Source organism: Thamnophis sirtalis, unplaced genomic scaffold (assembly GCF_051295495.1).
Source record: "Thamnophis sirtalis isolate CommonGarterSnake01/CBP01778 unplaced genomic scaffold, rThaSir2_p1.2 scaffold_13, whole genome shotgun sequence".
Classification (NCBI taxonomy): Eukaryota; Metazoa; Chordata; class Lepidosauria; order Squamata; family Natricidae; genus Thamnophis; species Thamnophis sirtalis.
Genome location: NW_028261393.1, coordinates 46,626,065 through 46,651,348, shown reverse-complemented (window position 1 = coordinate 46,651,348; position 25,284 = coordinate 46,626,065). Strand labels below are relative to the sequence as shown.

Sequence of the window (25,284 nt, the reverse complement as noted above, 5' to 3'; positions counted from 1 at the left end):
TCTGCCAATGCCCTCTCTGCTGATCTCCCTGCTGGCGAAAGGATTTGATCTTTGTTTGCAGCAATTTTGTTTCCAAACACCACTCATTGTGCAAGGCAGATTGATCTCGTTCCCCTCCACCCGCCCATCGGCCGCCCACTTCTCAGCCACTAAAAGGCCGCAGTGTGTGTCCTGAGCTGGCCAGAGCGGAGGCTGTAAAGCTAAATTAATGAAAAGCCATCAGCAGCCCCAGCCTGAAGTGTCAGGAAGAGGCATAGCATTTAAAGTTCACCGAAGAATATATTGCCCCCTGGAGCCTATTGACTAGAAGATGACCATGTGCCACTGCAGTAACATGCTTTATAGAAATGCACAGGGAGAGCCCCACTGTGTTCATCCTGCTGGTTTCATATTCAGAGAACTCCATTTAGTTGAAAAGTTGCGCTGTTCTTGCCAAAGGCCATTTTATTGACTAAACTTGGTTAAACCACGCAGTTGCTGCCTTCTGAAATGGGACTCCGAATGTTTAGATGCCCTGGGTGACGTTCATTTCACAACGGCCTTTTCTCCAACTCCAGAGGAGTTTTGGTGAGCACAACTCTCGAAACATCTAAGCTTCTGGCAACTCGAGGAGATATAGTCCCCAAACTACAGAGGGAACTTAGGGGAACTTACCAAATTTGCAGATGATGCTAAGCTGGCAGGAATAGCCAACACCCTAGATCAGTGATGTCTAACCTTTTTTGGATCGTGTGCCCAAAGCTGGGGGAGAACAGGGGGGTTCTGCATGGGCGTGCCCACATCCATAATGCTATGTGCTCGACCCCAGCGCTCCCCCCACTTTTGGTGCACTTTTTTCACCTTCCCCAGGCTCCAAAGGCTTTCTAGGAGCCTGAGGAGGGCGAAAACAGCCTCCTATGCCCGCTGGAGGCCCTTTGGAGGCTTCAGGAGCTTCCCTAAAGCCCACGAAGCGTGAAAAACTGGCCCTATGGGCAAAGTGGAAGTTCGGGAACAGTGACTTCTGGTTTCTCCATAAGGCCATTTTTCACCCTCTGGAGCCTTCAAGGAAGCCTCCTGGAGGCTCCGGAGGGTGAAAAACGGCCCTACGAGCAAACTGGAAGTCCGTTCCTGAATTTTCAGTTTGCCTGTAGGGCCGGTTTTTCACATTCGGGGGGCTTCAAGGAAGCCTCTGGAGGGCAAAAAACGGTCGTAAAAGAAGGCCAAAGTCAGGTGGCCAGTGCACACATGTGCACTGGAGCTGACAGGGCAATGCCTCATGTGCCCTAACAAATGGCTCCGCATGCCACCTGTGGCACATGTGCCATAGGTTCGCCATCACAGCCCTGGATGATAAGTTCAAGATCCAGATAGATCTTGACAGATTTAGCAATAGCAATAGCAGTTAGACTTATATACCGCTTCATAGGGTTTTCAGCCCTCTCTAAGCAGTTTACAGAGTCAGCATATTGCCCCCAACAACAATCCGGGTCCTCATTTTACCCACCTCGGAAGGATGGAAGGCTGAGTCAATCTTGAGCTGGTGAGATTAGAACCGCTGAACTGCAGATAACAGTCAGCTGAAGTGGCCTGCAGTAGTGCACCCTAACCACCCTAACCACTGCACCACCTCGGCTCTTGAACACTGATTTGAACACTGGGCCCTATCTAACAAAATGAAATTCAACGTAGAGAAAAGTAAACTCTTACACTCAAGCAAGAAAAACCAGAAGTACATATATAGACTGGGTGAGATCAGGCTTAATAGCAGTGACTGTGAGAGGGATCTTGGAGTCTTAGTGGACAACCAGTTACATATGAGCCAGCAGTGTGCAGTGGCAGCCAAAAAAGCCGACGCAATCCTAAATTGCATTAACAGAGGGATACAATCAAGATCAAGGGAGGTACTAAGACCACTCTATAAAACCTTAGTAAGAGCACACTTAGAGTATTGCATCCAGTTTTGGTCACCACAATATAAAAAAGATGTTGAGACTCTAGAAAGAGTGCAGAGAAGAGCAACCAGGATGATTAGGGGACTAGAGGCTAAAACATATGAAGAACGGTTGCAGGAACTGGGCATGGTGAAGAAAAGAACCAGGGGAGACATGATAGCAGTCTTCCAATGTTTGAGGGGCTGCCACAGAGAGGAGGGGGCCAAGCTATTCTCCAAAGCACCTGAAGGCAAGTCAAGGAATAATGGATGGAAACTGATCAAGGAGAGATTCAACCTGGAAATAAAGAGGAACTTTCGGACAGTGAGAACAATTAACCCATGGAATGGAAGTTGCCTTCAAAAGTTGTGGGAGCTTCATCCCTGGAGGCTTTCAAGAAGAGACTGGAGTGCCATCTGTCAGACATGGTGTAGGGTCTCCTGCTTGGACAGCGGGCTGGACTAGATGACCTACAAGGTCCCTCCCAACTCTGTTAACCTGTTAAAACATCAATTCCCGCCTTGTTTCTTCCCTTCTAAAGAATGGCCCATTTGCTTCTCAAACCTCTCAGTGTCTCCCGTTCTCCAGCTGAATGCCTTTCACCCCATGTCACCTTCTGCTTTCAGATGCCTTCCGCAAGGTTAATCTTGCATTTTGGGGAGGCATCGGTTCCGTAGATCCAGGGGTCTCGGCCTATGAAATGCCAGTGAAAGTGGTACATTCCTTTTACTTCCTGATCAAAAGCCAGGCAGATGAAAGGGATCAAAGGTGCACTTTCCTCCCCAACCTCTCTATGAAGGCAGAAGGAAAGTCTTTCACTCTAACTGCCTGTTGGCTTTTAGCTGCGTTTCTGAAAGATCCTTTTTCCCCTGGGGAGACTGGGATTTGGTCCAGGGGATCAAAGAAAGGAGCAGACGTGACCCCAGTGAGGACTTAAATCATCAAGAGTTTGATGTTTTCAAAACTATAATTTGGCGGGGTAGTGTTTATGCGTGGATTTTCCAGGCAGTTGTTGGAAACAAAAAAGGATGGCTTTTTGGTCTCCAGATGTTCTGTGAAGCTGTCTCTACAAAGGGATCCGGTTTGGTAATATAGTATGTTGTTGTTGTTAGTTGCGAAGTTGTGTCTGACCCATCGCAACCCCATGGACAATGTTCCTCCAGGCCTTCCTGTCCTCTATCATCCTCTGGAGTCCATTTAAGCTCACACCAACTGCTTCAGTGACTCCATCCAGCCACCTCATTCTCTGTCGTCCCCTTCGGCTTCTTTTGTCCTCCATCTTTCCCAGCATTGGGCTCTTCTCCAGGGAGTCCTTCCTTCTCATTAGGTGGCCAAAGGATTTGAGTTCCCTCTTCAGGATCTGGCCTTCTAAGGAGCAGTCAGGGTTTGATCTCCTCTAGGACTGCAGTCCTTGCAGTCCATAGGAGTCTTCTCCAGCACCACAGTTCAAAGGCCTCCATTCTTTGGTGCTCAGCCTTTCTTTCTTTGGTGTATATAGAGATCAATAGGCAAGCATGCTGTGCTAATTAAAACCAACACAAGGAAAAGTAGTCCAATCTCTCTCTCTCTCTCTCTCTCTCTCTCTCTCTCTCTCTCTCTCTCTCTCTCTCTCTCTCTCTCTCTCTCTCTGTGTGTGTGTGTGTGTGTGTGTGTGTGTGTGTGTGTGTGTGTGTTTATTTCTTTCTAAGAATCGTTAGCACTAATCGCTTTAAAACATTTTTTAGAAAAAGCTAAGTCACTGCAAATTTTATCTGGACTAGACTGCCTCCTCCTTGAATCAGTTTTAATTATATATATGGGCGGGGGAGAGAGATGATAGGTAGATGACAGACAGACAGACACAGTAGATAGATGGATAGGTAGATGGATGGATGGATGGATGGATGGATGGATGGATGGATGGATGGATGGATAGATAGATAGATAGACAGACAGACAGACAGACAGACAGATAGATATAGAGATAGATGATAGATGATAGATAGATAGATGATAGATAGATAGATAGATAGATAGATGATAGATGATAGATAGATAGATAGATAGATAGATAGATAGATAGATAGATAGATAGATAGATAGATAGATAGATAGATAGATAGATATGGATGGATGGATGGATGGATGGATGGATGGATGGATGGATGGATGGATGGATGGATAGATAGATAGATAGATATAGAGATGGATAGATAGATGATAGATAGATAGATAGATAGATAGATAGATAGATAGATAGATAGATAGATAGATAGATAATGATAGATGACAGATACAGTAGATGAGAGAGAGGGGTGGGGGAGAAAGAAGGAGAGAGAGAGATTATAGACATACAGACAGACAGACAATCAGACAGAAAGAAAGACAGAAAGACAGACCAGGCAAAGGAAGCAAGAAGAGGCAATGCCTCAAAATGCCAGGAGGAAAATGGAAAATGGATTTATTTTTTGAAGTACTGAAATTGGGTCAGCCTTTGAGGGAATTCTATTTCCATCTGTTGGATTGCAATTTCTGCATCTTTGTGGTTTTAATTACAGCATGGGGGTGGGGTGGGGGGAATCACCCATACAATTTCTTGAAGCTAACCTGTACCAAAGGCTGCTGCTTCTCACCTCTGCAGCCATTTTGCACAGACATTAAGATGGGGGGCGGGGGGGGGGGCAGAGCCGGATTCACAGAGAAAGGCTCGAGCAAGGCCTGTTTCTAATATTGAAAACCAAAACGGCGAAAGAAACAGAGCTATGGATGTTGCCCTCTTGTTCAGAAAACCTTCACCTGCTTTCCAAGTTTGCGATGCCATCCAGCAATGGGCTTTTCCGACCTGGGCTTCCTGATACAGTAAAAACCACACACTTAGTCCCCCAAACCCTGTGTTCTTTTCAATGGCTGTGAATTAGGTTCATTCACAGCCTGTAATGAGTCACAAATAGTTTGTAAAGAGTCTGGCAGAAGTCTGCCAAAGTCTTTCGGGATCAGGCTGATAAGCACCCACCTTTATGTCCCTTGAAATGCTGCCAAAGACCTAATTGGCAATTAGCTTTGCACACAGAGCACTGAGTCAAAACAGAGCTTCGGACTTTAAACCAACCAGAACGAACAAAGTTGCTTCCTGCAAAGGCTCACATGCCTTTGCTCCTCCTTTAGGTCTTATGGGAGGGGCCAATCATCTCCAAGCCTTACTCCTGAGTTGCCCCTTTTGTTTTAACTGTTCTTACCTTCTGGCAGCTCTGTGAAAGCACACATTGGGAACAGGCTCCCCCTGTTCCTCTGCTTCATTGATGTTTGACTATGGAGGCTCTGGAGGCAGCATATAACTCCCAGATGGCCCTGGCCCCCTCTCTGCCTCCGATGCAGAGCTCTCGTCTGAGCCTTCCCCAGACTCCAGGACTGGCCCATGTTTTTCCCCAACCTCCTCACTGTCCGACTCTGCTGCCAGCTCTGCAGCCTGCCAGCGGACCACAACACAACAATGAGGATAGTTGCCTGCCTGCCTGCCTGCCTGCCTGCCTGCCTGCCTGCCTGCCTGCCTGCCTGCCTGCCTGCCTGCCTGCCTGACTGAGCCATTGCCTTTCTGCACTTTTTATTAATTTTGCCCTTCGAGAGCTCCTAGAGTTTAACCAAAGACATTGTTGGGATTTAACTGCAGATTTGCACAGCCCCTGAACCTGCCAACTTATCATGCGTAGGGTGGCTGCTGCTTTTTACAGCCTCCTCTCCTTTTGAAGTCGAAGAGCTATATTTGCCTTGAAGTTGCCTTGTCTGTCCTAACATTATTATTGGTAATTGAGGTTCATCTCTCGGCTGAGGCTCTTAGATCAAAGCAGGCATCTCTCCAGCTCTTAGGCGCCTTGCAATTTATTCTTTCGGTAGGGCAAGAGAGATTGATTCCTTTGTGTGCTCCTTTGCTAAGCCAGACAGACAGGGACATGCACCTGTGCATGCGCCTCTCCTCCCTGAGCTGAAGCAACATTGCCATGCCCTTTACTTTAATCCCTTGGGATCAGTTCTTGGGCCTTGAGCTGTTCAACAGAAGCTGAGCTGAGTAGATGAAAACTGAACTGTGCAACAGACAGCCGACTTTACGTATTTATGAAGATGAGTTATTTAGTTGCAGCAGCTTGATTAAAGGTAAAGGTTCCCCTCGCACATATGTGGTAGTCGTTCCCGACTAGGCGGCAGCTCTCATCTCCATTTCAAAGCCAAAGATCCAGCGCTGTCCAAAGACATCTCCGTGGTCATGTGGCCAGCATGACTAAACACCGAAGGTGCACGGAACGCTATTACCTTCCTGCCAAAGGTGGTTCCTATTTTTCTACTTGCCTTTTATACATGCTTTCGAACTGCTAGATTGGCAGAAGCTGGGACAAGTAACGGGAGCTCACTCAGTTACATTGCGGTAGGGATTCGAACCGCCGAACTGCCGACCTCTCTGATCGACAAGCTCAGTGTCTTAACCACTCACCCACTGCATGCCTTTAGCAGCTTGATTAGGGGGCCCCAAACTCTTCCACTTATCGACCCCTTCATGAAGTTTCAGATTGTTTCATCAACCCGGAAATTTTTATTACATGAAAATAATTTCATAAATAGCAATAGCACTTAGACTTATATACCGCTTCACAGTGCTTTCCTGCCCTTTCTAAGTGGTTTAGAGTCAGCCTCTTGCCCCCAACAATCTGGGTCTTCATTTTACCCACCTCGGAAGGATGGAAGGCTGAGTCAACCTTGAGCCAGTCAGGATTGAACTGCTGGCAGTGGGCAGAGTTAACCATAGCAATAGCAATAGCACTTAGACTTATATATCACTTTACAGTAGTTTACAGCCCTCTCTAAGCAGTTTAAAGAGTCATCCTATTTTCCCCCAACAATCTGGGTCTTCATTTTACCTACCTCGGAAGGATGGAAGGCTGAGCCAGCCAGGATTGAACTGTTGGCAGCGGGCAGAGTTAACCATAGCAATAGCAATAGCACTTAGACTTATATACCATTTTACAGTAGTTTACAGCCCTCTCTAAGCAGTTTAAAGAGCCAGCCTATTTGCCCCCAACAATCTGGGTCTTCATTTTACCCACCTCAGAAGGATGGAAGGCTGAGTCAACCTTGAGCCAGTCAGGATTGAACTGCTGGCAGTGGGCAGAGTTAACCATAGCAAGAGCAAGAGCACTTAGACTTATATACCACTTTACAGTAGTTTACAGCCCTCTCTAAGCAGTTTAAAGAGCCAGCCTATTTGCCCTCAACAATCTGGGTCTTCATTTTACCCACCTCGGAAGGATGGAAGGCTGAGCCAGCCAGGATTGAACTGCTGGCAGCAGGCAGAGTTAACCATAGCAATAGCAATAGCACTTAGACTGATATACCACTTTACAGTAGTTTACAGCCCTCTCTAAGCAGTTTAAAGAGTCAGTCTATTTGCCCTCAACAATCTGGGTCTTCATTTTACCCACCTCGGAAGGATGGGAGGCTGAGTCAACTTTGAGCCGGTCAGGATTGAACTCCTGGCAGTGAGTAATGAGTTAGTCTGCAATACCACTGGGAAGGAAGGAAAGGAAAGGAAAGGAAAGGAAAGGAAAGAAGGAAAGGAAAGGAAAGGAAAGGAAAGGAAAGGAAAGGAAAGGAAAGGAAAGGAAAGGAAAGGAAAGGAAAGGAAAGGAAAGACATTAGAATTAGCAATAGCACTTTGGCTTAGAAATGAACACTACCCCTAGAGCCGGAAACGCTTAGCATGTGTGTGTGTGGGAATCACCTTATAGAACTGAACCAGCTATTAAGCTCCAATATTAACCACTAGGTAGCATTTCAATTTTTGTCCCTAAGGTGCTTATCAAAAGCCATCCGGACTTTCTTGGTTTTTCCTTGAAAACATTTTCCTTTTCATCTTGGATGAGAAGTGAAATGTTTTCAAGGAAAAACCAAGAAAATTCCATTGTCCTTTGAAAAGCACCTTTGGGACAACCATGACCTGGATGACTGAGAATCCCCATAGAGACATCAATTCTTGCTTTTCTACTCCTCTTTAAAGTAATGGAGGGAGGGGGAAGAGTTGGAGAACAAGACATGCAACAGAATCCTTACCCTACAGTGGGGATAATGTAACCTCTATTGAGGCCAGAGTTCTTGTGAACCTCCCCACAACTCAATAATTTGGAAGATCCTAAGAGAGTGCAAAAGTTGGCTTGAAACTCAACATTAAGAAAACTTAAGATCATGGCATCCAGCTGTCTCAATTCCTGGCAAATAGATGGGGAAGAAATGGAGGTAGTGACAGGTTTTATTTTCCTGGGCTCTAAGATGATCACAGATGGGGACTGCAGCCAAGAAATTCAAAAACGCTTGCTCCTGTGGAGGAAAGCTATGGCAAATCTAGACAGCATACTAAAAAGCAGAGACATCACCCTGCCAACAAAAGTGTGTATAGTCAAGGCTCTGGTTTTCCCAGTTGCAATGGATGGCTGTGAAAGTTTGGCTGAGTGCCAAAGAATGGAGTCCTTTGAACTGGAGAAGCAGTGACGTGCGGTGAGCTTTATGGCTGGTGAAGCAGCAATTTTTTTTAGACTTGTGGACTTCAACTCCCAGAATTCCACAGCCAAGCATGCTCAGTTCTGATTTAAAGCGACAGCATTTTTCCCCCTTGCAAAATAAGTTTTCCTTCATTCTTTTTCTTCTCCCTCCCCCTCCTTTCTTTCTCCCTCTGTCCCTTTCTCCCTCCTCTCTCAAACAGACAGACACACAGAGAGAAGTTGGATCCCTCTCTCACTCACTCACTCTCAAACAAACACAAACACAGAAGTTGGATTGGATATATTTTCCAATGGCTTGAAAGCAGCTCCTCTGCCATACCCCACCTTCCCCTGCTGCCTTCCGATCTGAGCCTTTGATTGCAGGTGGAGCCACGTTGCCTTTTCAAACTTGTAATCAGTGAAGTTGGGCTTATATACTTTTATCCAGCTGTGTGTGTGTGTGTGTGTGTGTGTGTTTGAAAAGGCAACATGGCTTTGCATGCAATCAAACTTTTCAAAATTCCCCCCCTCCCCACACATGCACCTTTTCCAACTGTTTCCAGAGAGGATTTCAACTCTGCTCTTGCCTGCCATCATGAAAAGAAAAAAAAATGTAAAAAGAGAAAGGCAAGAGCTCTGAGGTCAGACTGAGCTAGTTGCTCCCACAGAACTCTAAAAAGCCTCTAAAAAATGCCCTCTACAGGAGGCGAGAGAACCACGTGCCTCCTTTGCATAAGGAATTTTTCGCTTTTTAACCCTTGCTTAACTTTGCTCAGGTGATCATAAAGATAAAGGAGGCACGTGGTTCTCTCGCCTCCTCCTGCAGTTAAGCACTAAGCAGAGTCATCCACTGTGACTCTGACAGCAACTACCTCAGCCTTTTTCCTTTTACATTTTTTTTTCTTTTCATGATGACAATGGTGAGGCCCTGCCTCCCCTGATTGCACGTCCCTGTGGAGAAGACTCCTGCAAGTCCCTTGGACTGCAAGGCGATCCAACCGGTCAGTCCTAGAGAAGATCAACCCTGACTGCTCTTTAGAAGGCCAGATCCTGAAGAGGAAACTCAAAGACTTTGGCCACCTACTGAGAAGGAAGAACTCCCTGGAGAAGAACCTAATGCTGGGAACGATGGAGGGAAAAAGAAGAAAGGGACGACAGAGAATGAGGTGGCTGGATGGAGTCACTGAAGCAGTTGGCATCAGCTTGAATGGACTCCAAAGGATGGTAGAGAACAGGAAAGCCTGGAGGAACGTTGTCCATGGGGTCACGATGGGTCGGACATGATTTTGCAACTAACAACAACAAAATCTTACAATGCCCCAGTTACCTAATTATCTACTCACAATTGCATGCTTTTGAGCTTCTAGGTGGTCAGGAGCTGAGGCAAGAACAAGAACTCACACCATCCTGTGGGTCTCGAACCTGAACTCTCAGCCTTCCAGCTGACAAGCTAAGCGTCTTTAACTGTTGAGCCATTGCGCCCCCTTCTTGAGACAAAAGTAGAATCCCAATACCATTGGCTGCATAGTTCTTAACAGACTGCCTGCTAAAATATCCAGCAGGGCCGTGCTTTCATTCCACTATGCTCAGCAATTCCTGTGCTTCAGGTTTGTTTTTTTTCACTCCTTAAGTGCAGGCATTCATAGAGGCATCTTTTCTTTCTCCACGCCAATCTCTTTAACTTTCCCCCTTCCCTCCTCCCACGCCAGATGCCTCTGGTTAGACCCGGAACCCCCGTAATGGTCACGTCAAATGGGATTTGCAATTTTCTTTTCAATTGGGAAGCTTCAGAATTCTCCCTTCGGGCTTGCAGTTTTCCACTTCATTTGCAAGTTTTAAGCTCTGCCGATTGCCCCTTCTAGCACAGCTGAAGAAAATGCATTTCCCCCCCCTCCTGTTTTAGCGAGCTTCCTTCTAGCCAGGCTTCAAAAGAAAAAAGAGCCAAATGATGCAGCAGGAAAGGGTTTTAGCATCAAGGAGACACTCCAGCATCTCTTCATCGATACCTTGGATAAATCACGCCCTCTTAGCAATGCTAGAAGTTCCGATACTTAACTAGCCTTGTGGAGAGAAAAAAAAAACAGCAATGGCAGAGCTGAAGAGTTAATGTGCAATTTCCCCTCCTCATCTATTTGCTTCCCCAGCTTTCCTGAGTACTGTATTTTTCGGAGTATAAGACGCACCTTCCCCCCCTCAAAAGAGGGTGAAAATCTGGGTGCATCTTATACACTGAATACAGCATTTTTGGCCTCCTGAAACCCCAACCCCTTTGCAAAAATGGACATGCAGAAGGGTTTGGAGGCTTGCAAAGTGCCCCTCGGGGTTGGGGAGGGCAAAAACGTGTGAAAAATGGGTCGTTTTTGCTTGTTTTTGCCCCCCCAGCCCTCAGGAGCACTCTACCAGCCTCCCAAAGCTCTGCATGCCCCCACTTTTTTGCCAAAAAATGAGGCATGCAGAGGGTTTGGGAGCGCTGCAGAATGCAAAAACTTTTTTTTAAATTTGCTTCCTCAAAATCGTGGTGCGTCTTATACTTCGGTGCATCTTATAGTCCGAAAAATATGGTAGTTAATTGTGCACCGTATAGGAGGATTTCCTGCAATGCAAAATGTTAACATTTTCTAAATGTTAGCATTTTCTAATTTTGTCGGAGCCCTCGTGAAAAGAGACAGAACAGCCTTTTTTTTTGTCTCCTCTGATCTTCCTTCCTCCCCAGAGGCTGCCTTTTTGTATTCGGGAGGGGAAAAAATTGAACAGATTAAAGGTGCCCATTTCAATGACATGGCATGTGGTGCCAATGACTCATGGAGGAAAATGTCTCCTGTGTTAAACATCCTTCCATCCGTTGGCTTCAAACAACTTGCCGATGCCAGGGAGATGAGCATGGCAATACAAAACAAATCAACTTGCACGCGGATTGTATAAAGAAACATAGAGCTCTTCCATTCTCCGTACATTGTGATGTTTGAAGGGGGAACAGGGATGAATGTATGCAGTCATGAAACTTTGAATCCAGACAACGTTTTTGGTTTTGGTTAAAGGCGCTGAGCTTGTGTTGGAATTCATGGTTCGAATGTATTTCTATGCAACAACTACAGTAGTATTCAGCCATTAGATGGCAGTATTTACAAGTATGCATCTATGGTATATACTCTATGCTCTTTTGTTCTAAGTAGCGTTTCCTGACTCAGTTAATATAGTTGAGCAGTAAAGCACATGGTGACTGTACTGTTTCTTTGCTTTGTGGTGCTATATACTGTATAAACAGAATTTCTAATAGTTTGTCTGCTGAAAAGCTGACAGTCCTAGTTTGAGACCCACTTGATGGCATGAGCTCCTGTTCCTGCCATACCTCCTTCCCAACTAGCATTTAAAAAGCATGCAAATGTGAGCAGATAAATAGGTACCACTTCAGTGGCAAAGTAACCACATTTCATGCTCTTCGGCATACAGTCATGCTGGCCACATGACCACAGAAGTGTCTTTGGACAATACTGACTCCCTTGGCTAAGAAACTGAGATGAGCATCACCTCCTAGAATTGGACACCAATGGACAGGGGAAACCTTCCCCTTTTCAGTTGTCAGGACACAATAGAGGATGGAAGGCAACATTGCTAAAAAACCCATCGTAAAATTGGTAAGATAAGAATTGCTCTGAGCATGTTTTAATAATCTGCAAATCTGAAGACAGGCACTGATGTGTCCTTTGAGTCTTCTCTGAGGAATTCACCATGATGTGGACTTAAATCACAAGCATCCATATGCACCCACAATCCCAAAGCCCTCTTCTTAAATTTTACCGAAAAGCTTTTTGCGTAACTCATGTCTTCCCTTTTTCCCACCCAGCCGATGCTTGGCTTTTGATGAGTAGACCAATGAGAAATAATCACCGTGGGGGAAATTACATCTGAGGCAGGAATGTATGGTGTGTGTTGGTAATGGAGCACCATTTTTCAAAATGAAAAGTAGCCTCAGGAGACAGCGGGGAGAGCAGGAAAGCTACAGGAAAGGAAGGGGATGCTTGTCGCTTTCCCCCCAAGGGCTGTTTCAATTCTCAAAATCTGCCCCACCACCTCACAGATACATCCTGAGCCTCACTTGGAAATAGAAATTAAATCAAACCTTTGTTGTCAATGCACAACATGTGTAGAATGAAATGGAATGAGCCTCCCTTGGTACAGTCGTTCCCCCCCCCCCCGCGCGCGTGCCAGGAAAGGTGCTAATCGTTACTTATAAAGCCCTGCATGGCATCGGACCTGGGTACCTGAGAGACCGCCTCCTGCCAATTGCCTCCCAAAGACCGATTCGATCTCACAGGCTTGGCCTTCTCCAGGTTCCATCGGCCAGCCAATGTCGGCTGGCAACCCCCCAGGGGAGACCCTTCTCTGTTGCTGCGCCGGCCCTCTGGAATGAGCTCCCCGTGGAGATCCGGACCCCTACCACCCTCCCGGCCTTCCGTAAAGCTACTAAGTCCTGGTTGAAGAGCCAAGGTGGTGCAGTGGTTAAATGCAGCACTGCAGGCTACTGCTAGATCAGCAGGTCAGCGGTTCAAATCTCACCGGCTCAGGGTTGACTCAGCCTTCCATCCTTCCGAGGTGGGTAAAATGAGGACCCAGATTGTTGGGGGCAATATGCTGACTCTCTGTAAACCGCTTAGAGAGGCCTGAAAGGCCTATGAAGCGGTATATAAGTCTACTGCTATTGCTATTACTGCTATTGGTTGTTCTGGCAGGCTGGAGGCTGTTGAAATATCCAGCCCCGCCTCAATTGTGAATGATGTACATTTTTAAATTCTTTGTATTGTCTTATTTATTTCCCTTTCCCTGTTTATTGTGAGCCGCCCAGAGTCCTTCGGGAGTGGGCGGCATACAAAACTAATAAACAACAACAACAAACAAACAAACAAACAAAAACCGAGAAAATAGATCTCAAAACAGAAATCTCTCTAGGTAAATAAAATGGCCGACAAAGGACAGTTAAGAATTCCACACCTGGAGAACAGTGTGTATAAGTAACTCTACTGTTAGTACACCAGGTGTTATGTGTGTAAATACAAGTCCTCCACCTTTTCTTTTGTTGGAGTTGCTGTTTCTGTCAAAGCAGTGTGGGGTGCGGGTAGCTCGCTCCACTAACACGTTTGGTATAAGTGGATGAAGCCAAGTTTCCATGATAATCATCATGGCGCAGTTGTGAATGAGATTATTTGCCACCATCAATAGCTCAAGTTAGGGGGAGAGAGAGAGGGAGAGGGGGAGTGGGAGGCATGGAGGGGGAGAGGGAGGGAGGGAGAGAGAGGGGGGGGACTGACTCAAAGTTGCCAGAATAGTTTTCATTCCTGGGGTGGCTGGCCAATCTCTTCTTAAAAACCTCCAGTCTTGAAGCACCCACAACTTCTGAAGGAAAGTTGTTCCACTCACAATCTCCTGGTGATTGGCACAAAGAGTTGGCTTTCATGCCTAAGGCAGGACTAGAACTCCCTGTCTCCTGGTGATTGGCCCAAAGATCACCCAGTTGGTTTTCATGGCTAAAGTGGGGCTAGAACTCCCTGTCTCCTGGTGATTGGCCCAAATATCACCCAGTTGGTTTTCATGGCTAAAGTGGGTCTAGAACTCTCTGTCTCCTGGTGATTGGCCCAAAGATCACCCAGTTGGTTTTCATGGCTAAAGTGGGGCTAGAACTCCCTGTCTTCTGGTGATTGGCCCAAAGATCACCCAGTTGGTTTTCATGGCTAAAGTGTTGCTAGAACTCTCTGTCTCCTGGTGATTGGCCCAAAATCAGAGAGTTGGCTTTCATGCCTAAGGCAGGACTAGAACTCCCTGTCTCCTGGTGATTGGCCCAAAGATCACCCAGTTGGTTTTCATGGCTAAAGTGGGGCTAGAACTCCCTGTCTCCTGGTGATTGGCCCAAATATCACCCAGTTGGTTTTCATGGCTAAAGTGGGTATAGAACTCTCTGTCTCCTGGTGATTGGCCCAAAGATCACCCAGTTGGTTTTCATGGCTAAAGTGGGGCTAGAACTCCCTGTCTCCTGGTGATTGGCCCAAATATCACCCAGTTGGTTTTCATGGCTAAAGTGGGTATAGAACTCTCTGTCTCCTGGTGATTGGCCCAAAGATCACCCAGTTGGTTTTCATGGCTAAAGTGGGGCTAGAACTCCCTGTCTTCTGGTGATTGGCCCAAAGATCACCCAGTTGGTTTTCATGGCTAAAGTGGGGCTAGAACTCCCTGTCTTCTGGTGATTGGCCCAAAGATCACCCAGTTGGTTTTCATGGCTAAAGTGGGGCTAGAACTCCCTGTCTTCTGGTGATTGGCCCAAAGATCACCCAGTTGGTTTTCATGGCTAAAGTGTTGCTAGAACTCTCTGTCTCCTGGTGATTGGCCCAAAATCAGAGAGTTGGCTTTCATGCCTAAGGCAGGACTAGAATTCTCTGTCTTCTGGTGATTGGCCCAAAGATCACCCAGTTGGTTTTCATGGCTAAAGTGGGGCTAGAACTCTCCGTCTCCTGGTGATTGGCCCAAAGTCAGAGAGTTGGCTTTCATGCCTAAGACAGGACTAGAATTCTCTGTCTCCTGGTGATTGGCCCAAAGATCACCCAGTTGGTTTTCATGGCTAAAGTGTTGCTAGAACTCTCCGTCTCCTGGTGATTGGCCCAAAGTCAGAGAGTTGGCTTTCATGCCTAAGGCAGGACTAGAATTCTCTGTCTCCTGGTAATTGGTTCAAAGTCACCCAGCTGGTTTTCATGGCTAAAGTGGGGCTAGAACTCCCGCTCCCTGTCTCCCGGATTCTAACCTTCTGCCTTAACCAGCAGACCAAACTCTTATAGCGTTTGCTATAGGCATGGCATAGTCCTCACTCTGCTCCATTCTTACCTGTTCCTCCTTCCTTTCCCTTCTCTCTCCTCTTTAGGTAAACACAGCCATGCATGAGGCCAAACTGATGGAGGAATGCGATAAGTTAGTGGACATCATCCGTCAGCGCAAGCAAGTGATCGCTGTCAAGATCAAAGAGACGAAGGTAGGAGGGCGATGCTGTTAAGAGGCAGAAGATGCTGATTGAGTGGGAAGTCCACTTTATGGCTCGTTTTGAGTGTTCTCTTTAGGCCAGCCATTCTGTTGTGGTGGTAGAACCTCAGTGTCCTGTGTGGCTGGCAAACTAGCTCCCTTTATGAGTTTATAGACTACTTTCCGGAAGTTCAATTCTTCCATTGTCCAATTGTTTGGTTTCAAAATGCAGTGGGACAATAAGAGCAGTAGACTTATATGCCCCTTCACAGTGCTTTTACTGCCCTCTCTAAGGGGTTTACAAAGTCAGCTTAATGCTCCCAACAATCTGGGTCCTCATTTTATTGACCTTGAAAGGATGGAAGTCTGAGTCGACCTGGAGCCCCTGAGGATCAAACTGCTGGCAGTCGGCAGAATTAGCCTGCAATACTGCATTCTAACCACTGTGCCACTCCAGCTCTTAATACTTAATAAGTATCATGGTTATGGTCAGATTTCCCCAAACCGGCCACCACAGAAATATATTCCCTAAACAAATACTATGATCAACTTAATATTCATGAACAGTTCATAAACTACCAACTTAATATATATGAACTTAGCCATCAGAGAAAAGTTAGTGGCGCTTCAGTGACCAAGTTGGCCAAAGAATAAAGGAACAGTGTACCGAGACTGTCAGTTTTCAAATGAAATGAATTGGGTGTTACAAACTTCTCTGCCTTGTGAGTCAGATGGGGAAACCTGGCCAGGTGAGTGTTACTTTTGTGCTGTGAATTGCAGCTGCTCCTGGATGGGCTCCAGCAAGGTCTGATCCTTGCCCAGCTTCGATTGCTTTAAATTCCCAAGAGTTGCTTGAAATTAAAATTATTCATTAGAAAGTAGACGAGCAGTGGAAGAGGGATCTCACTGCTTCTGGCCAGAATATAGTGTTCTCCAAGAGTGGGAATGAAAATGTTTAGCAACCAGTTCTCCGCCCGGTTGCTGGGTGGGCATGGCCACAGGGACCATGGCCTACTCAGCCTCCTGCACCACGCCTGGGGAGGGGCGTTTTCACCCTCCCCAAACTCCGAGGCTTTCCTTGAGCCTCTGGAAGGGGGAGGATGCCCAGAGCCTCCATGCCGGCCCTGTACTTGCCTGGCATGATGGATGGGCTGCGTGGAGACTCCTGGAGGGGGCAGGGTGGGTTGCAGAGGTGGTATTCAGGAGGCTCTGACCAGTTCTGGAGAACCGGTAGTGGAAATTTTGAGTAGTTCGGAGAACCGGTAAATACCACCTGTGGCTGGCCCCGCCCCCATCTATTCTCTGCCTCCCGAGTCCCAGCTGATTGGGAAGGAATGGGGATTTTGCAGTAACCTTCCCCTGCCACCCCCACCAAGCCACACCCACAGAACCAGTAGTAAAAAAAATTGAATCTCACCACTGGTGGGTTGGAAGAGGCCAGCCTGTCCTTCCAACTACCGGTTCGGCAAACCAGATGCAAAATTAGCTGAATCCCACCCTTGGTGTTCTCCAGTTCCCTGGAAGACTGACAAAAGCTAACATGAATCCTATTAAGTGATCACCTGCCCCAAAAACAAACAAGGAAAAGACAGCTAGACATTCTGATTTCAGGACTGAGTCCCTCTCCCCCTCTCCCTCCCTGTTGATGGAGAATGTTTTTAGCAAAAGTGTTTTCAAAGCTCTGGATTTCTACAACTGTCTGGGCAGTGTTTCTGCCATCTTACACTTGGCATCAAGGGAGGGTATGGGGAGGGGACTTGAAAACCAGGGTCAAAGTGTTTTGTCTCGGTTTCAGTAGCAATAATAGACCTTTTGGTTTGAGATGTCAAATGTTTTTATGGTTTATGAAATCGGATGTTTCTCAGAATAGAACAGAATAAGAGAGTTGGAAGGGGGCCTTGGTGGAACAACTTGCCTCCAGAAGTTGCCAATGCTTCAATCCTGGAAATTTTAAAGAAGAGATTGGACAGCCGTTTGTCTGAAATGGTGTAGGATTTCCTGCGTGAGCTGGGGGTTGGACTAGAGGACCTCCAAGGTCTCTTTCAACTCTGTTATTCTATTATAGACGGGAACCTTTTATTGCCCAGAAGGTCTTCTAGTCCAGCCCCCTGCTCAAGCAGCAGACCCTATTTATCATTTTAGACAAATGGCTGTCCAGACTCTTCTTAAAAGACTCCACTGATGGAGCATCAGTGGTGGGATTCAGCCAGTTCGCACCTATTCGGGAGAACCGGTTCGTAACTTTCTAAGCAGTTCGGAGAACCGGTTGTTGGAAGAAATCTTATTTTATTTTTTCCCCACTTTAGAGGGCTAATCCTGTAAGGAAGGCAGGAAGGAAACATTCTGGTGTTGTTTCTAGCCTCATCTTTATTGCCCTGCTTACAGAAACTGCCTCTCCGGTTAACCCTCATTACATTGTAACAGCTAAGGCGAAGCGCCCACCGAAGTGAGTTGGCCATGGCCACATTGTCACATAACTATCGAGCTATGCCTACCAAGCTAGTCATTATGGCAGAGAACTGGTTGTTAAATTATTTGAATCCCACCACTGTGAAGCATCCATACTTCTCTCGAGGCAAATCCTTCCACTGATGAATGGTTCTAACTGTCAGGAAATTTCAGTTTTAGTTCTAGGTTGCTTCTCTCCTTGATTACTTCCCATCCATTGCTTTCTCCACAAAGGATAAGGCAGTGTGCTTCCTTGAGGACTTCCTCCTTGCAGGATTTGACTAAAGCAGCATTTTTGAGGTGTTGGTGTGTGTGGGGGTGGTGGTGGTGCTTAAAATCTGCTTGACATTTTACCATGCTCCTCCCACCAGGTATTGGTAGCACCTTCTCTTCCTGATTTTCCCTCCCCCTCCCCCCTTTCTGTCTCCGGATCATCTTCTTGATGAGTTTGGGCATAAATGAACCATCCATCAACCCATTAAATCTCAGCAGGAGAGTCATTTCCTTGTGCAAACAGCTGTTTGAAGCCTGGTCTGCCTGCTGCTTGCTGGAATGAGCCCCTTTCTTTTGCATAGCATTGGCGGGTGACATTTTCCAGTAATGAAGAAGGAAGGTGAGCAGGAAAAGATTGGCAGGAATGGGGGCTACCTGCAGATTTTGGCAGGGTGGCAGAAAGGAGGCTGCTAATTGTTCTGCACAGCTGCATTGTACTTAACCTCCTGCTGGAGAAACTCAAAACATATATCCAAGATATCCATTTCTTAGGAGAGCAAAGCCTCTGCTAGAGGAGTAGGTTCCTATACTTGCTGGGACTGGTTCGCTGCTTATGCACTTTTTAGATAGATAGATAGATAGATAGATAGATAGATAGATAGATAGATAGATAGATAGATAGATAGATAGATAGATAGATAGATAGATAGATAGATAGATAGATAGATAGATGTAGATCTATATAGGTAGGTAGGTAGGTAGGTAGGTAGGTAGGTAGGTAGGTAGATAGATAGATAGATAGATAGATAGATAGATAGATAGATAGATAGATAGATAGATAGATAGATAGATAGATATAGAGGTAGGTAGGTAGGTAGGTAGGTAGGTAGGTAGGTTGGTAGGTAGGTATAGATAGAGATAGATAGATAGATAGATAGATAGATAGATAGATAGATAGATAGATAGATAGATAGATAGATGTATATGTATTAAGTGTTACAACCCCTGGTATGCCCAAATATGGGAGGAAGCCCACTGCTTCCACTCTCTGTCCATCGGCTCGTCACAAGAGACCATCCAGACAGAAACCCAATATTTTTACTGTTGCCTTTGTTACATTTGTGTTGTATTTGTGCTGATAAATAAATCCCAGTAAGGGTATGGCTAGCTGATGAGAGCTAAATAGCTTGAAATAGATCTATACTAGTCTCCCTTTATTTATCAGCACCAATACAACACAAATACAACACAAATACAACACAAGTACAACACACACACACACACACACACACACACGAAATGTCCTTCTGAGTTCAGCTCCAAGTGGGGGAAAAGACACTGGAGACATGGAGGCTGCTTGGAAAGATGGTTTAATGGTGGACAGGATCACATGGCTTGAGCTCCTGAACAGAAAAGGGGGATGGAATGCTTCAATGTTGGGTGAAGAAGAAGAGAGGAGAAGAAGGGGCTTGCAGGGTTTTTTTTTTTTTTAATAAAAAAGCCCAACCTCTCTGTTTAAGAAATATATTCTGATTGGTTGTCAGACTCCCATGGGGCCATGCAGAGATCAGTGGAACAACTTGCCTCTTGAAAGTTGTGAATACTCCAAAACTGGAAGTTTTTAAGAAGAGGTTGGATAGCCATTTGTCCGAAGTGGTTTTAGGGTTTCCTGCCAGAGCAGGGGGTTGGACTAGAAGACCTCCTAGGTCCCTTCCAACTCTGTTATTCTGTATTCTGTTTTTATTTTTTTTATTTTTCTTGGCTAAAAACCGAAACAAGGCGGTGTAAAATATGCTTGCCATCATATTCGGTGCTGCTTTCTTTGAATGTTTGCCATTTTATCTTTGATAAAATTCACTGAGTTTTCCTTCTCCCCTCGTTAATGGTATTGTGACAATATAGCTGACGGCTTTTTAAAAATTTATGCTATTTGTGCCTTCCCCGGCATATCCCTTTTCTGGGGATGCTTTCTTTCCTATATCAGCTCTCACTGATTTTCTCAGTGACAGTTCCTTGCATGTAAGCAAGAGACCTTTTATGCTGGAGGAAACTTTAAGGTGGGATTAGGTGAGAGTGTGATGCAGAAAAAAAACATGTATTGGAGCGAGAGAGAGAGAGAGAGCGAGAGAGAGAGAGAGAGAGAGAGAGAGAGAGAGAGAGAGAGAGAGAGAGAGAGAAAAGATTGGAGAGAGAGGAGTGAGAAAAGAGAGAAGAGAGGGAGAGAAGAGACAGAGAAAAGAGAGAGAGAGAGGAAGAGAGAAATATATTAATAGGTGAGAGGTAGAGAGAATGTTTTATCACTGACCTGCTCAACTCAGTTAGAGAGTGGAATATGACCACACAAGAGGATTGAGGTTGAATGATGGCTACTATAACTGCATGATGCAGCAGCAACTTGAAAAGCTCAGCTTCCATTTTAAAACAATGTTTCTAGTCCTTGTGGTTGCAGATTTATCAGAATGGTACATAAGGTTTCAGAGTGAGAGATATGGAAGAGGTAATGCATGTTATGTTATGGCACGCTCTTCCTACCTTCCCAGAAAGCAAGGGAACTTCCTTTTTTTGTTTAACCAGATTGGAATTTATGTTGTGGTGTTTTTAGTTATACTGATCACAAGGAGACAGTATGTGACTGATTACCTTCTTCTGGGGACTCATCAGATATACTTAGCCTGATCTTTCCCACCAGGTCTCTTCTATGAGGTCTTTTCCATGAGATCTTTTCTATGAATTCTATGAGAATTCCTTGCATGGGAATGGAATTCATAAACTATTGCACTTTAGTTGATTATATATAAAATATTAGCTTTAGGTGCTGTCTAGGTGCTGGTGCTCCATGGTGTTGCAGGAAGGAATATATAGGGAATGGAAGACTACCTCACTGTCCTAGATAGATAGATAGATAGATCAGTAGATATGTAGATAGGTAGGTAGGTAGGTAGGTAGGTACATAGGTAGGTAGGTAGCTAGGTATGTATGTAGCTAGGTATGTATGTATGTATGTATGTAGATAGATAGGTAGGTAGGTAGTTAGGTAGGTAGATAGGTAGGTAGATAAGTAGATAGGTAGGTAGATAGGTAGGTAGGTAGATAGGTAGGTAGGTAGATAGGTATGTATGTAGGTAGGTAGATAGATGGGTAGGTAGGTAGGTAGATAAGTAGATAGGTAGGTAGATAGGTAGGTAGGTAGATAGGTAGGTATGTAGGTAGGTAGGTATGTAGGTAGGTAGATAGACAGATAGGTTATGTATGCCTGTATGTATGTATGTATGCATGCATGCATGTAAGTAGGTAGGTAGGTAGGTAGGTAGGTAGATAGATAGGTAGGTAGGTAGGTAGGTAGGTAGATAAGTAGATAGGTAGATAGGTAGATAAATGGATACCTTACCACCCCATTCTCTGCTTCTCTACTCATCCATATAGTGGTATTTATTTATTTTATTACCTTCTTCTTCTTCTTCTTCTTCTTCTTCTTCTTCTTCTTCTTCTTCTTCTTCTTCTTCTTCTTCTTCCTCTTCCTCTTCCTCTTCCTCTTCCTCTTCTTCTTCCCCCTCCTCCCTCCTCCTTCCTTTATTGTAAGCTGCCTAGAGTAGCCCCACAGCCAGATAAGTGGCAAGTACATTTAACCAATAAAAATAAATGAATAAATTTATTGGGAACAAAATGGCCCCCTGCATAGCTCCCTCGAGGATGCAGCCAGTCACCTTGGATCCAATCACCTCACCCCTCCAGAGGACGTCATGCTCAGGTCAGACACGCTTCCTATACCCAGATGGCTATTCTCACCTCCCCCAAGGCCCAAAGGTTAGCTTGCTTGCTTGTTCAGAATTCTAAAATAAATCCTCCAACCAAGCAAGCAAGTTTTGTTTTAGTTTTTGTTCTCCATTCGGCAGCTTCTCTTTGACTCCCCCTCCCTCCATTGGAGACAGTAGAGGAGGAGGGGTTGGAAAGGATTGTGAACATCTGGGAAGACTCTCATGGGTGCAACACAAGATACAAGGGCTTGATGCAAAGGAGCTACAAACTTGGGAAGATTCCATTCCAAAGAAGTGGGGGGAACAGAAAGAAAGTGACAGTGGCTCAGGTTCACCCAACACTCTTCTTCTTCTTCTTCTTTTTTTGTTCCAAAGGTTTTATTTCTTTTAAAAAACACAAATATTTCATCATTCGTCAATCATTAAAACATTGAAGTACAATTTTTTTGTATGCCCCTCCCTCTCTCCACCCCCCAACCCCCCTCCTCCTCCACCCACCCACCCCCCGACTTCCCAGAACCCGTACACGGTATGGATTTTTAACTAACACAGTGTAAAATCTATTGAGAAAAAAGAAATAAAGAAATTAATGACATCTCTACATTGATCTTAGCTTCTTCTTACTGAACTAACTTTTAACAGTTTAAATCATTTCTGATCTTAAGCATAGGCTAACTGGAATTTCTTGGTCCCGTATTTATTTTGTATATAGTCAATCCATTTTTTCCAGTCTCGTTTATATCTCTCATTTGGGTGATCTTTAAGATATGCCGATATTTTAGCCATCTCGGCTAAGTTTGTAACTTTCAATGTCCATTCTTGAGTTGTAGGTCTTCCTTCTTCCAGTATTGCGCCACCAACAGTCTTGCTGCAGTTATTAGGTGCAGAATCAAGTTAGTCTCTACCACTGTAAAGTCAGTACATATACCTAGTAACCCTAACCCTAACCCTAACCCTAACACTCTTCTTCTTAAATCCAGGTTAAGAAAACACCGTGCTTGTGGGTAGAGAACAATCAATACCCAAAGAAAACAACTGCATTGTGATGGCTGGTTCACACCACATGCCAAGAAAGTGGTTAGGTTTCCACCATGCACTGAATGAACCCTTTGCTCAACCTTAGTTTAGTCTGCTGTAGTGTGGGAATCTCAGTTCACGGTGGCTCAGGGGCTAAGACGCTGAGCTGGGTCGATCAGAAAGGTCGGCAGTTCAAATCCCTAGCGCCGCATAATGGAGTGAGCTCCCGTTACTCGTCCCAACTTCTGCCAACCTAGCAGCTCGAAAGCATGTAAAAATGCAAGTAGAAAAATAGGAACCACTTTGGTGTGAAGGGAACAGCGTTCCATTGCGCCTTCGACATCTAGTCATGCTGGCCACATGACCCCAGAGATGTCTTCGGACAGCGCTGGCTCTTCGGCTTTGAAACAGAGATGAGCACTGCCCCCTAGAGTCAGGAATGACTAGCACATATATGCGAGGGGGACCTTAGTGTGGGAATCTAACCCTTAGGTTTGAGATTGTGTGGAGTGGAAGGGCTAGTTGTGATTTTTTTGCCAACAAAGGAGAATATTTGTAGCTCTCGTTGAAATGAGAAGTCTTTGGTAATTCTCTGAGCTTGGTGGTTTTCTTGCAGATGTTTCACTCGTGCTAGCAGTGATGATATTACCTACTTTGGGTCATGAAACATCTGCAAGAAAACCATCGAGCTCAGAGAGCACCAAGGATCCCTCATTTCAACCCAGAGCTACAAATATTCTCCTTTATTGGTATAACAAATGGGCATCAAACACTTTAGAAAACACATGCTAGCCTTGATGATGTTACCTAGTTGGGTAATGAAATGTGTGCAAGAAAACAACGAAGCTCAAAGAGCATCAAGGACCCCACAATCCTCCTCCTTTTCCTCCTCCTCCTCCACCTCCACCTTCCTCCTCTTCTTCCTCCTTTCTGCAAACCCCACTCCCTTCTAGAACTGATGATGTTACCTAGTCGGGTAATGAAATGTCTGCAAGAAAACACTCAAGTTCAAAGAGCATCAAGGACCCCACAATCCTCCTCCTTTTCCTCCTCCTCCTCCTCCTCCTCCTCCTCCTCCTCCTCCTCCACCACCACCACCACCACCACCACACCACCACCACCACCACCACCACCACCACCTCCACCTCCTCCTCCACCTCTACCTCCACCTCCTCCTCCCCTTCTTCCTCCTTTCTGCAAACCCCACTACCTTCAAGAACTGATGATGTTACCTAGTCGGGTAATGAAATGTCTGCAAGAAAACACTCAAGTTCAAAGAGCATCAAGGACCCCACAATCCTCCTCCTTTTCCTCCTCCTCCTCCTCCTCCTCCTCCTCCTCCTCCTCCTCCTCCTCCTCCACCACCACCACCACCACCACCACCACCACCACCACCACCACCACCACCACCTCCACCTCCTCCTCCACCTCTACCTCCACCTCCTCCTCCCCTTCTTCCTCCTTTCTGCAAACCCCACTACCTTCAAGAACTGATGATGTTACCTAGTCGGGTAATGAAATGTCTGCAAGAAAACACTCAAGTTCAAAGAGCATCAAGGACCCCCACAATCCTCCTCCTTTTCCTCCTCCTCCTCCTCCTCCTCCTCCTCCTCCTCCTCCTCCTCCTCCTCCTCCTCCTCCTCCTCCACCACCACCACCACCACCACGACCACCACCACCACCACCACCACCACCACCTCCACCTCCTCCTCCACCTCTACCTCCACCTCCTCCTCCCCTTCTTCCTCCTTTCTGCAAACCCCACTACCTTCAAGAACTGATGATGTTACCTAGTTGGGTAATGAAATGTCTGCAAGAAAACTATCAAGTTCAAAGAGCACCCAAGACCCCACAATTATAATCATCATCATCATCATCATCATCCCCCTCCTCCTCCTCCTCCTCCTCCTCCTCCTCCTCCTCCTCCTCCTCCTCCCAACACACCCTACTTTATTCTAGCACTGATGATGTTACCTGGATGGGTCAGGAAACGCCTGCAAGAAAACAATCGAACTCAGAGAGCACCAAGGCCTCCTTGCTTTGTAAGCCAATGTTTGCTTGCAGCTGTTTCTGAATGCAAGAGTATAAAAAAAACAAAACCAAGCAACACACGCGTACACACAAACACACACACACACACAGACACACAAACGTTTGAGCAGAGCAAAGGTAAAGGTTCCCGGGGGAGTAGGAATGGAGTTGAGGCTGCCATTGGGGCAAGGGTTAATCGCGCCTTCTTTGAGGGAAGTGACAGGCAGCCACAGAGAGAGAGAGATGCTGGCGCATTTTCAGCCGTGGGCGTGGGTCTCTTCCACTTTCCCATCACTTGTCAGAGAGGGGCTCAGACTGACAGCCTGCTCTTGGCAGGTACTTCAACTCTGATTTAGAAAGCTGACAAGGAAGTGTTTGGAGAGCTGCTGTCATGTTATCCGGTTCCCTGCA

The 25,284-nt window shown here is 45.8% G+C and overlaps 1 protein-coding gene across 1 annotated transcript in view; it reads left to right on the top strand.

The window, feature by feature from the left end:
* Window positions 1-25,284, top strand: part of MID2 (midline 2) — a 232,206-nt gene that overhangs the window by 158,639 nt on the left and 48,283 nt on the right. The window contains exon 4 of the mRNA XM_087727829.1: window positions 15,315-15,422. Coding sequence (XP_087583955.1) covers window positions 15,315-15,422 — 108 coding nt within the window. The remainder of the gene's footprint in view (window positions 1-15,314; window positions 15,423-25,284) is intronic.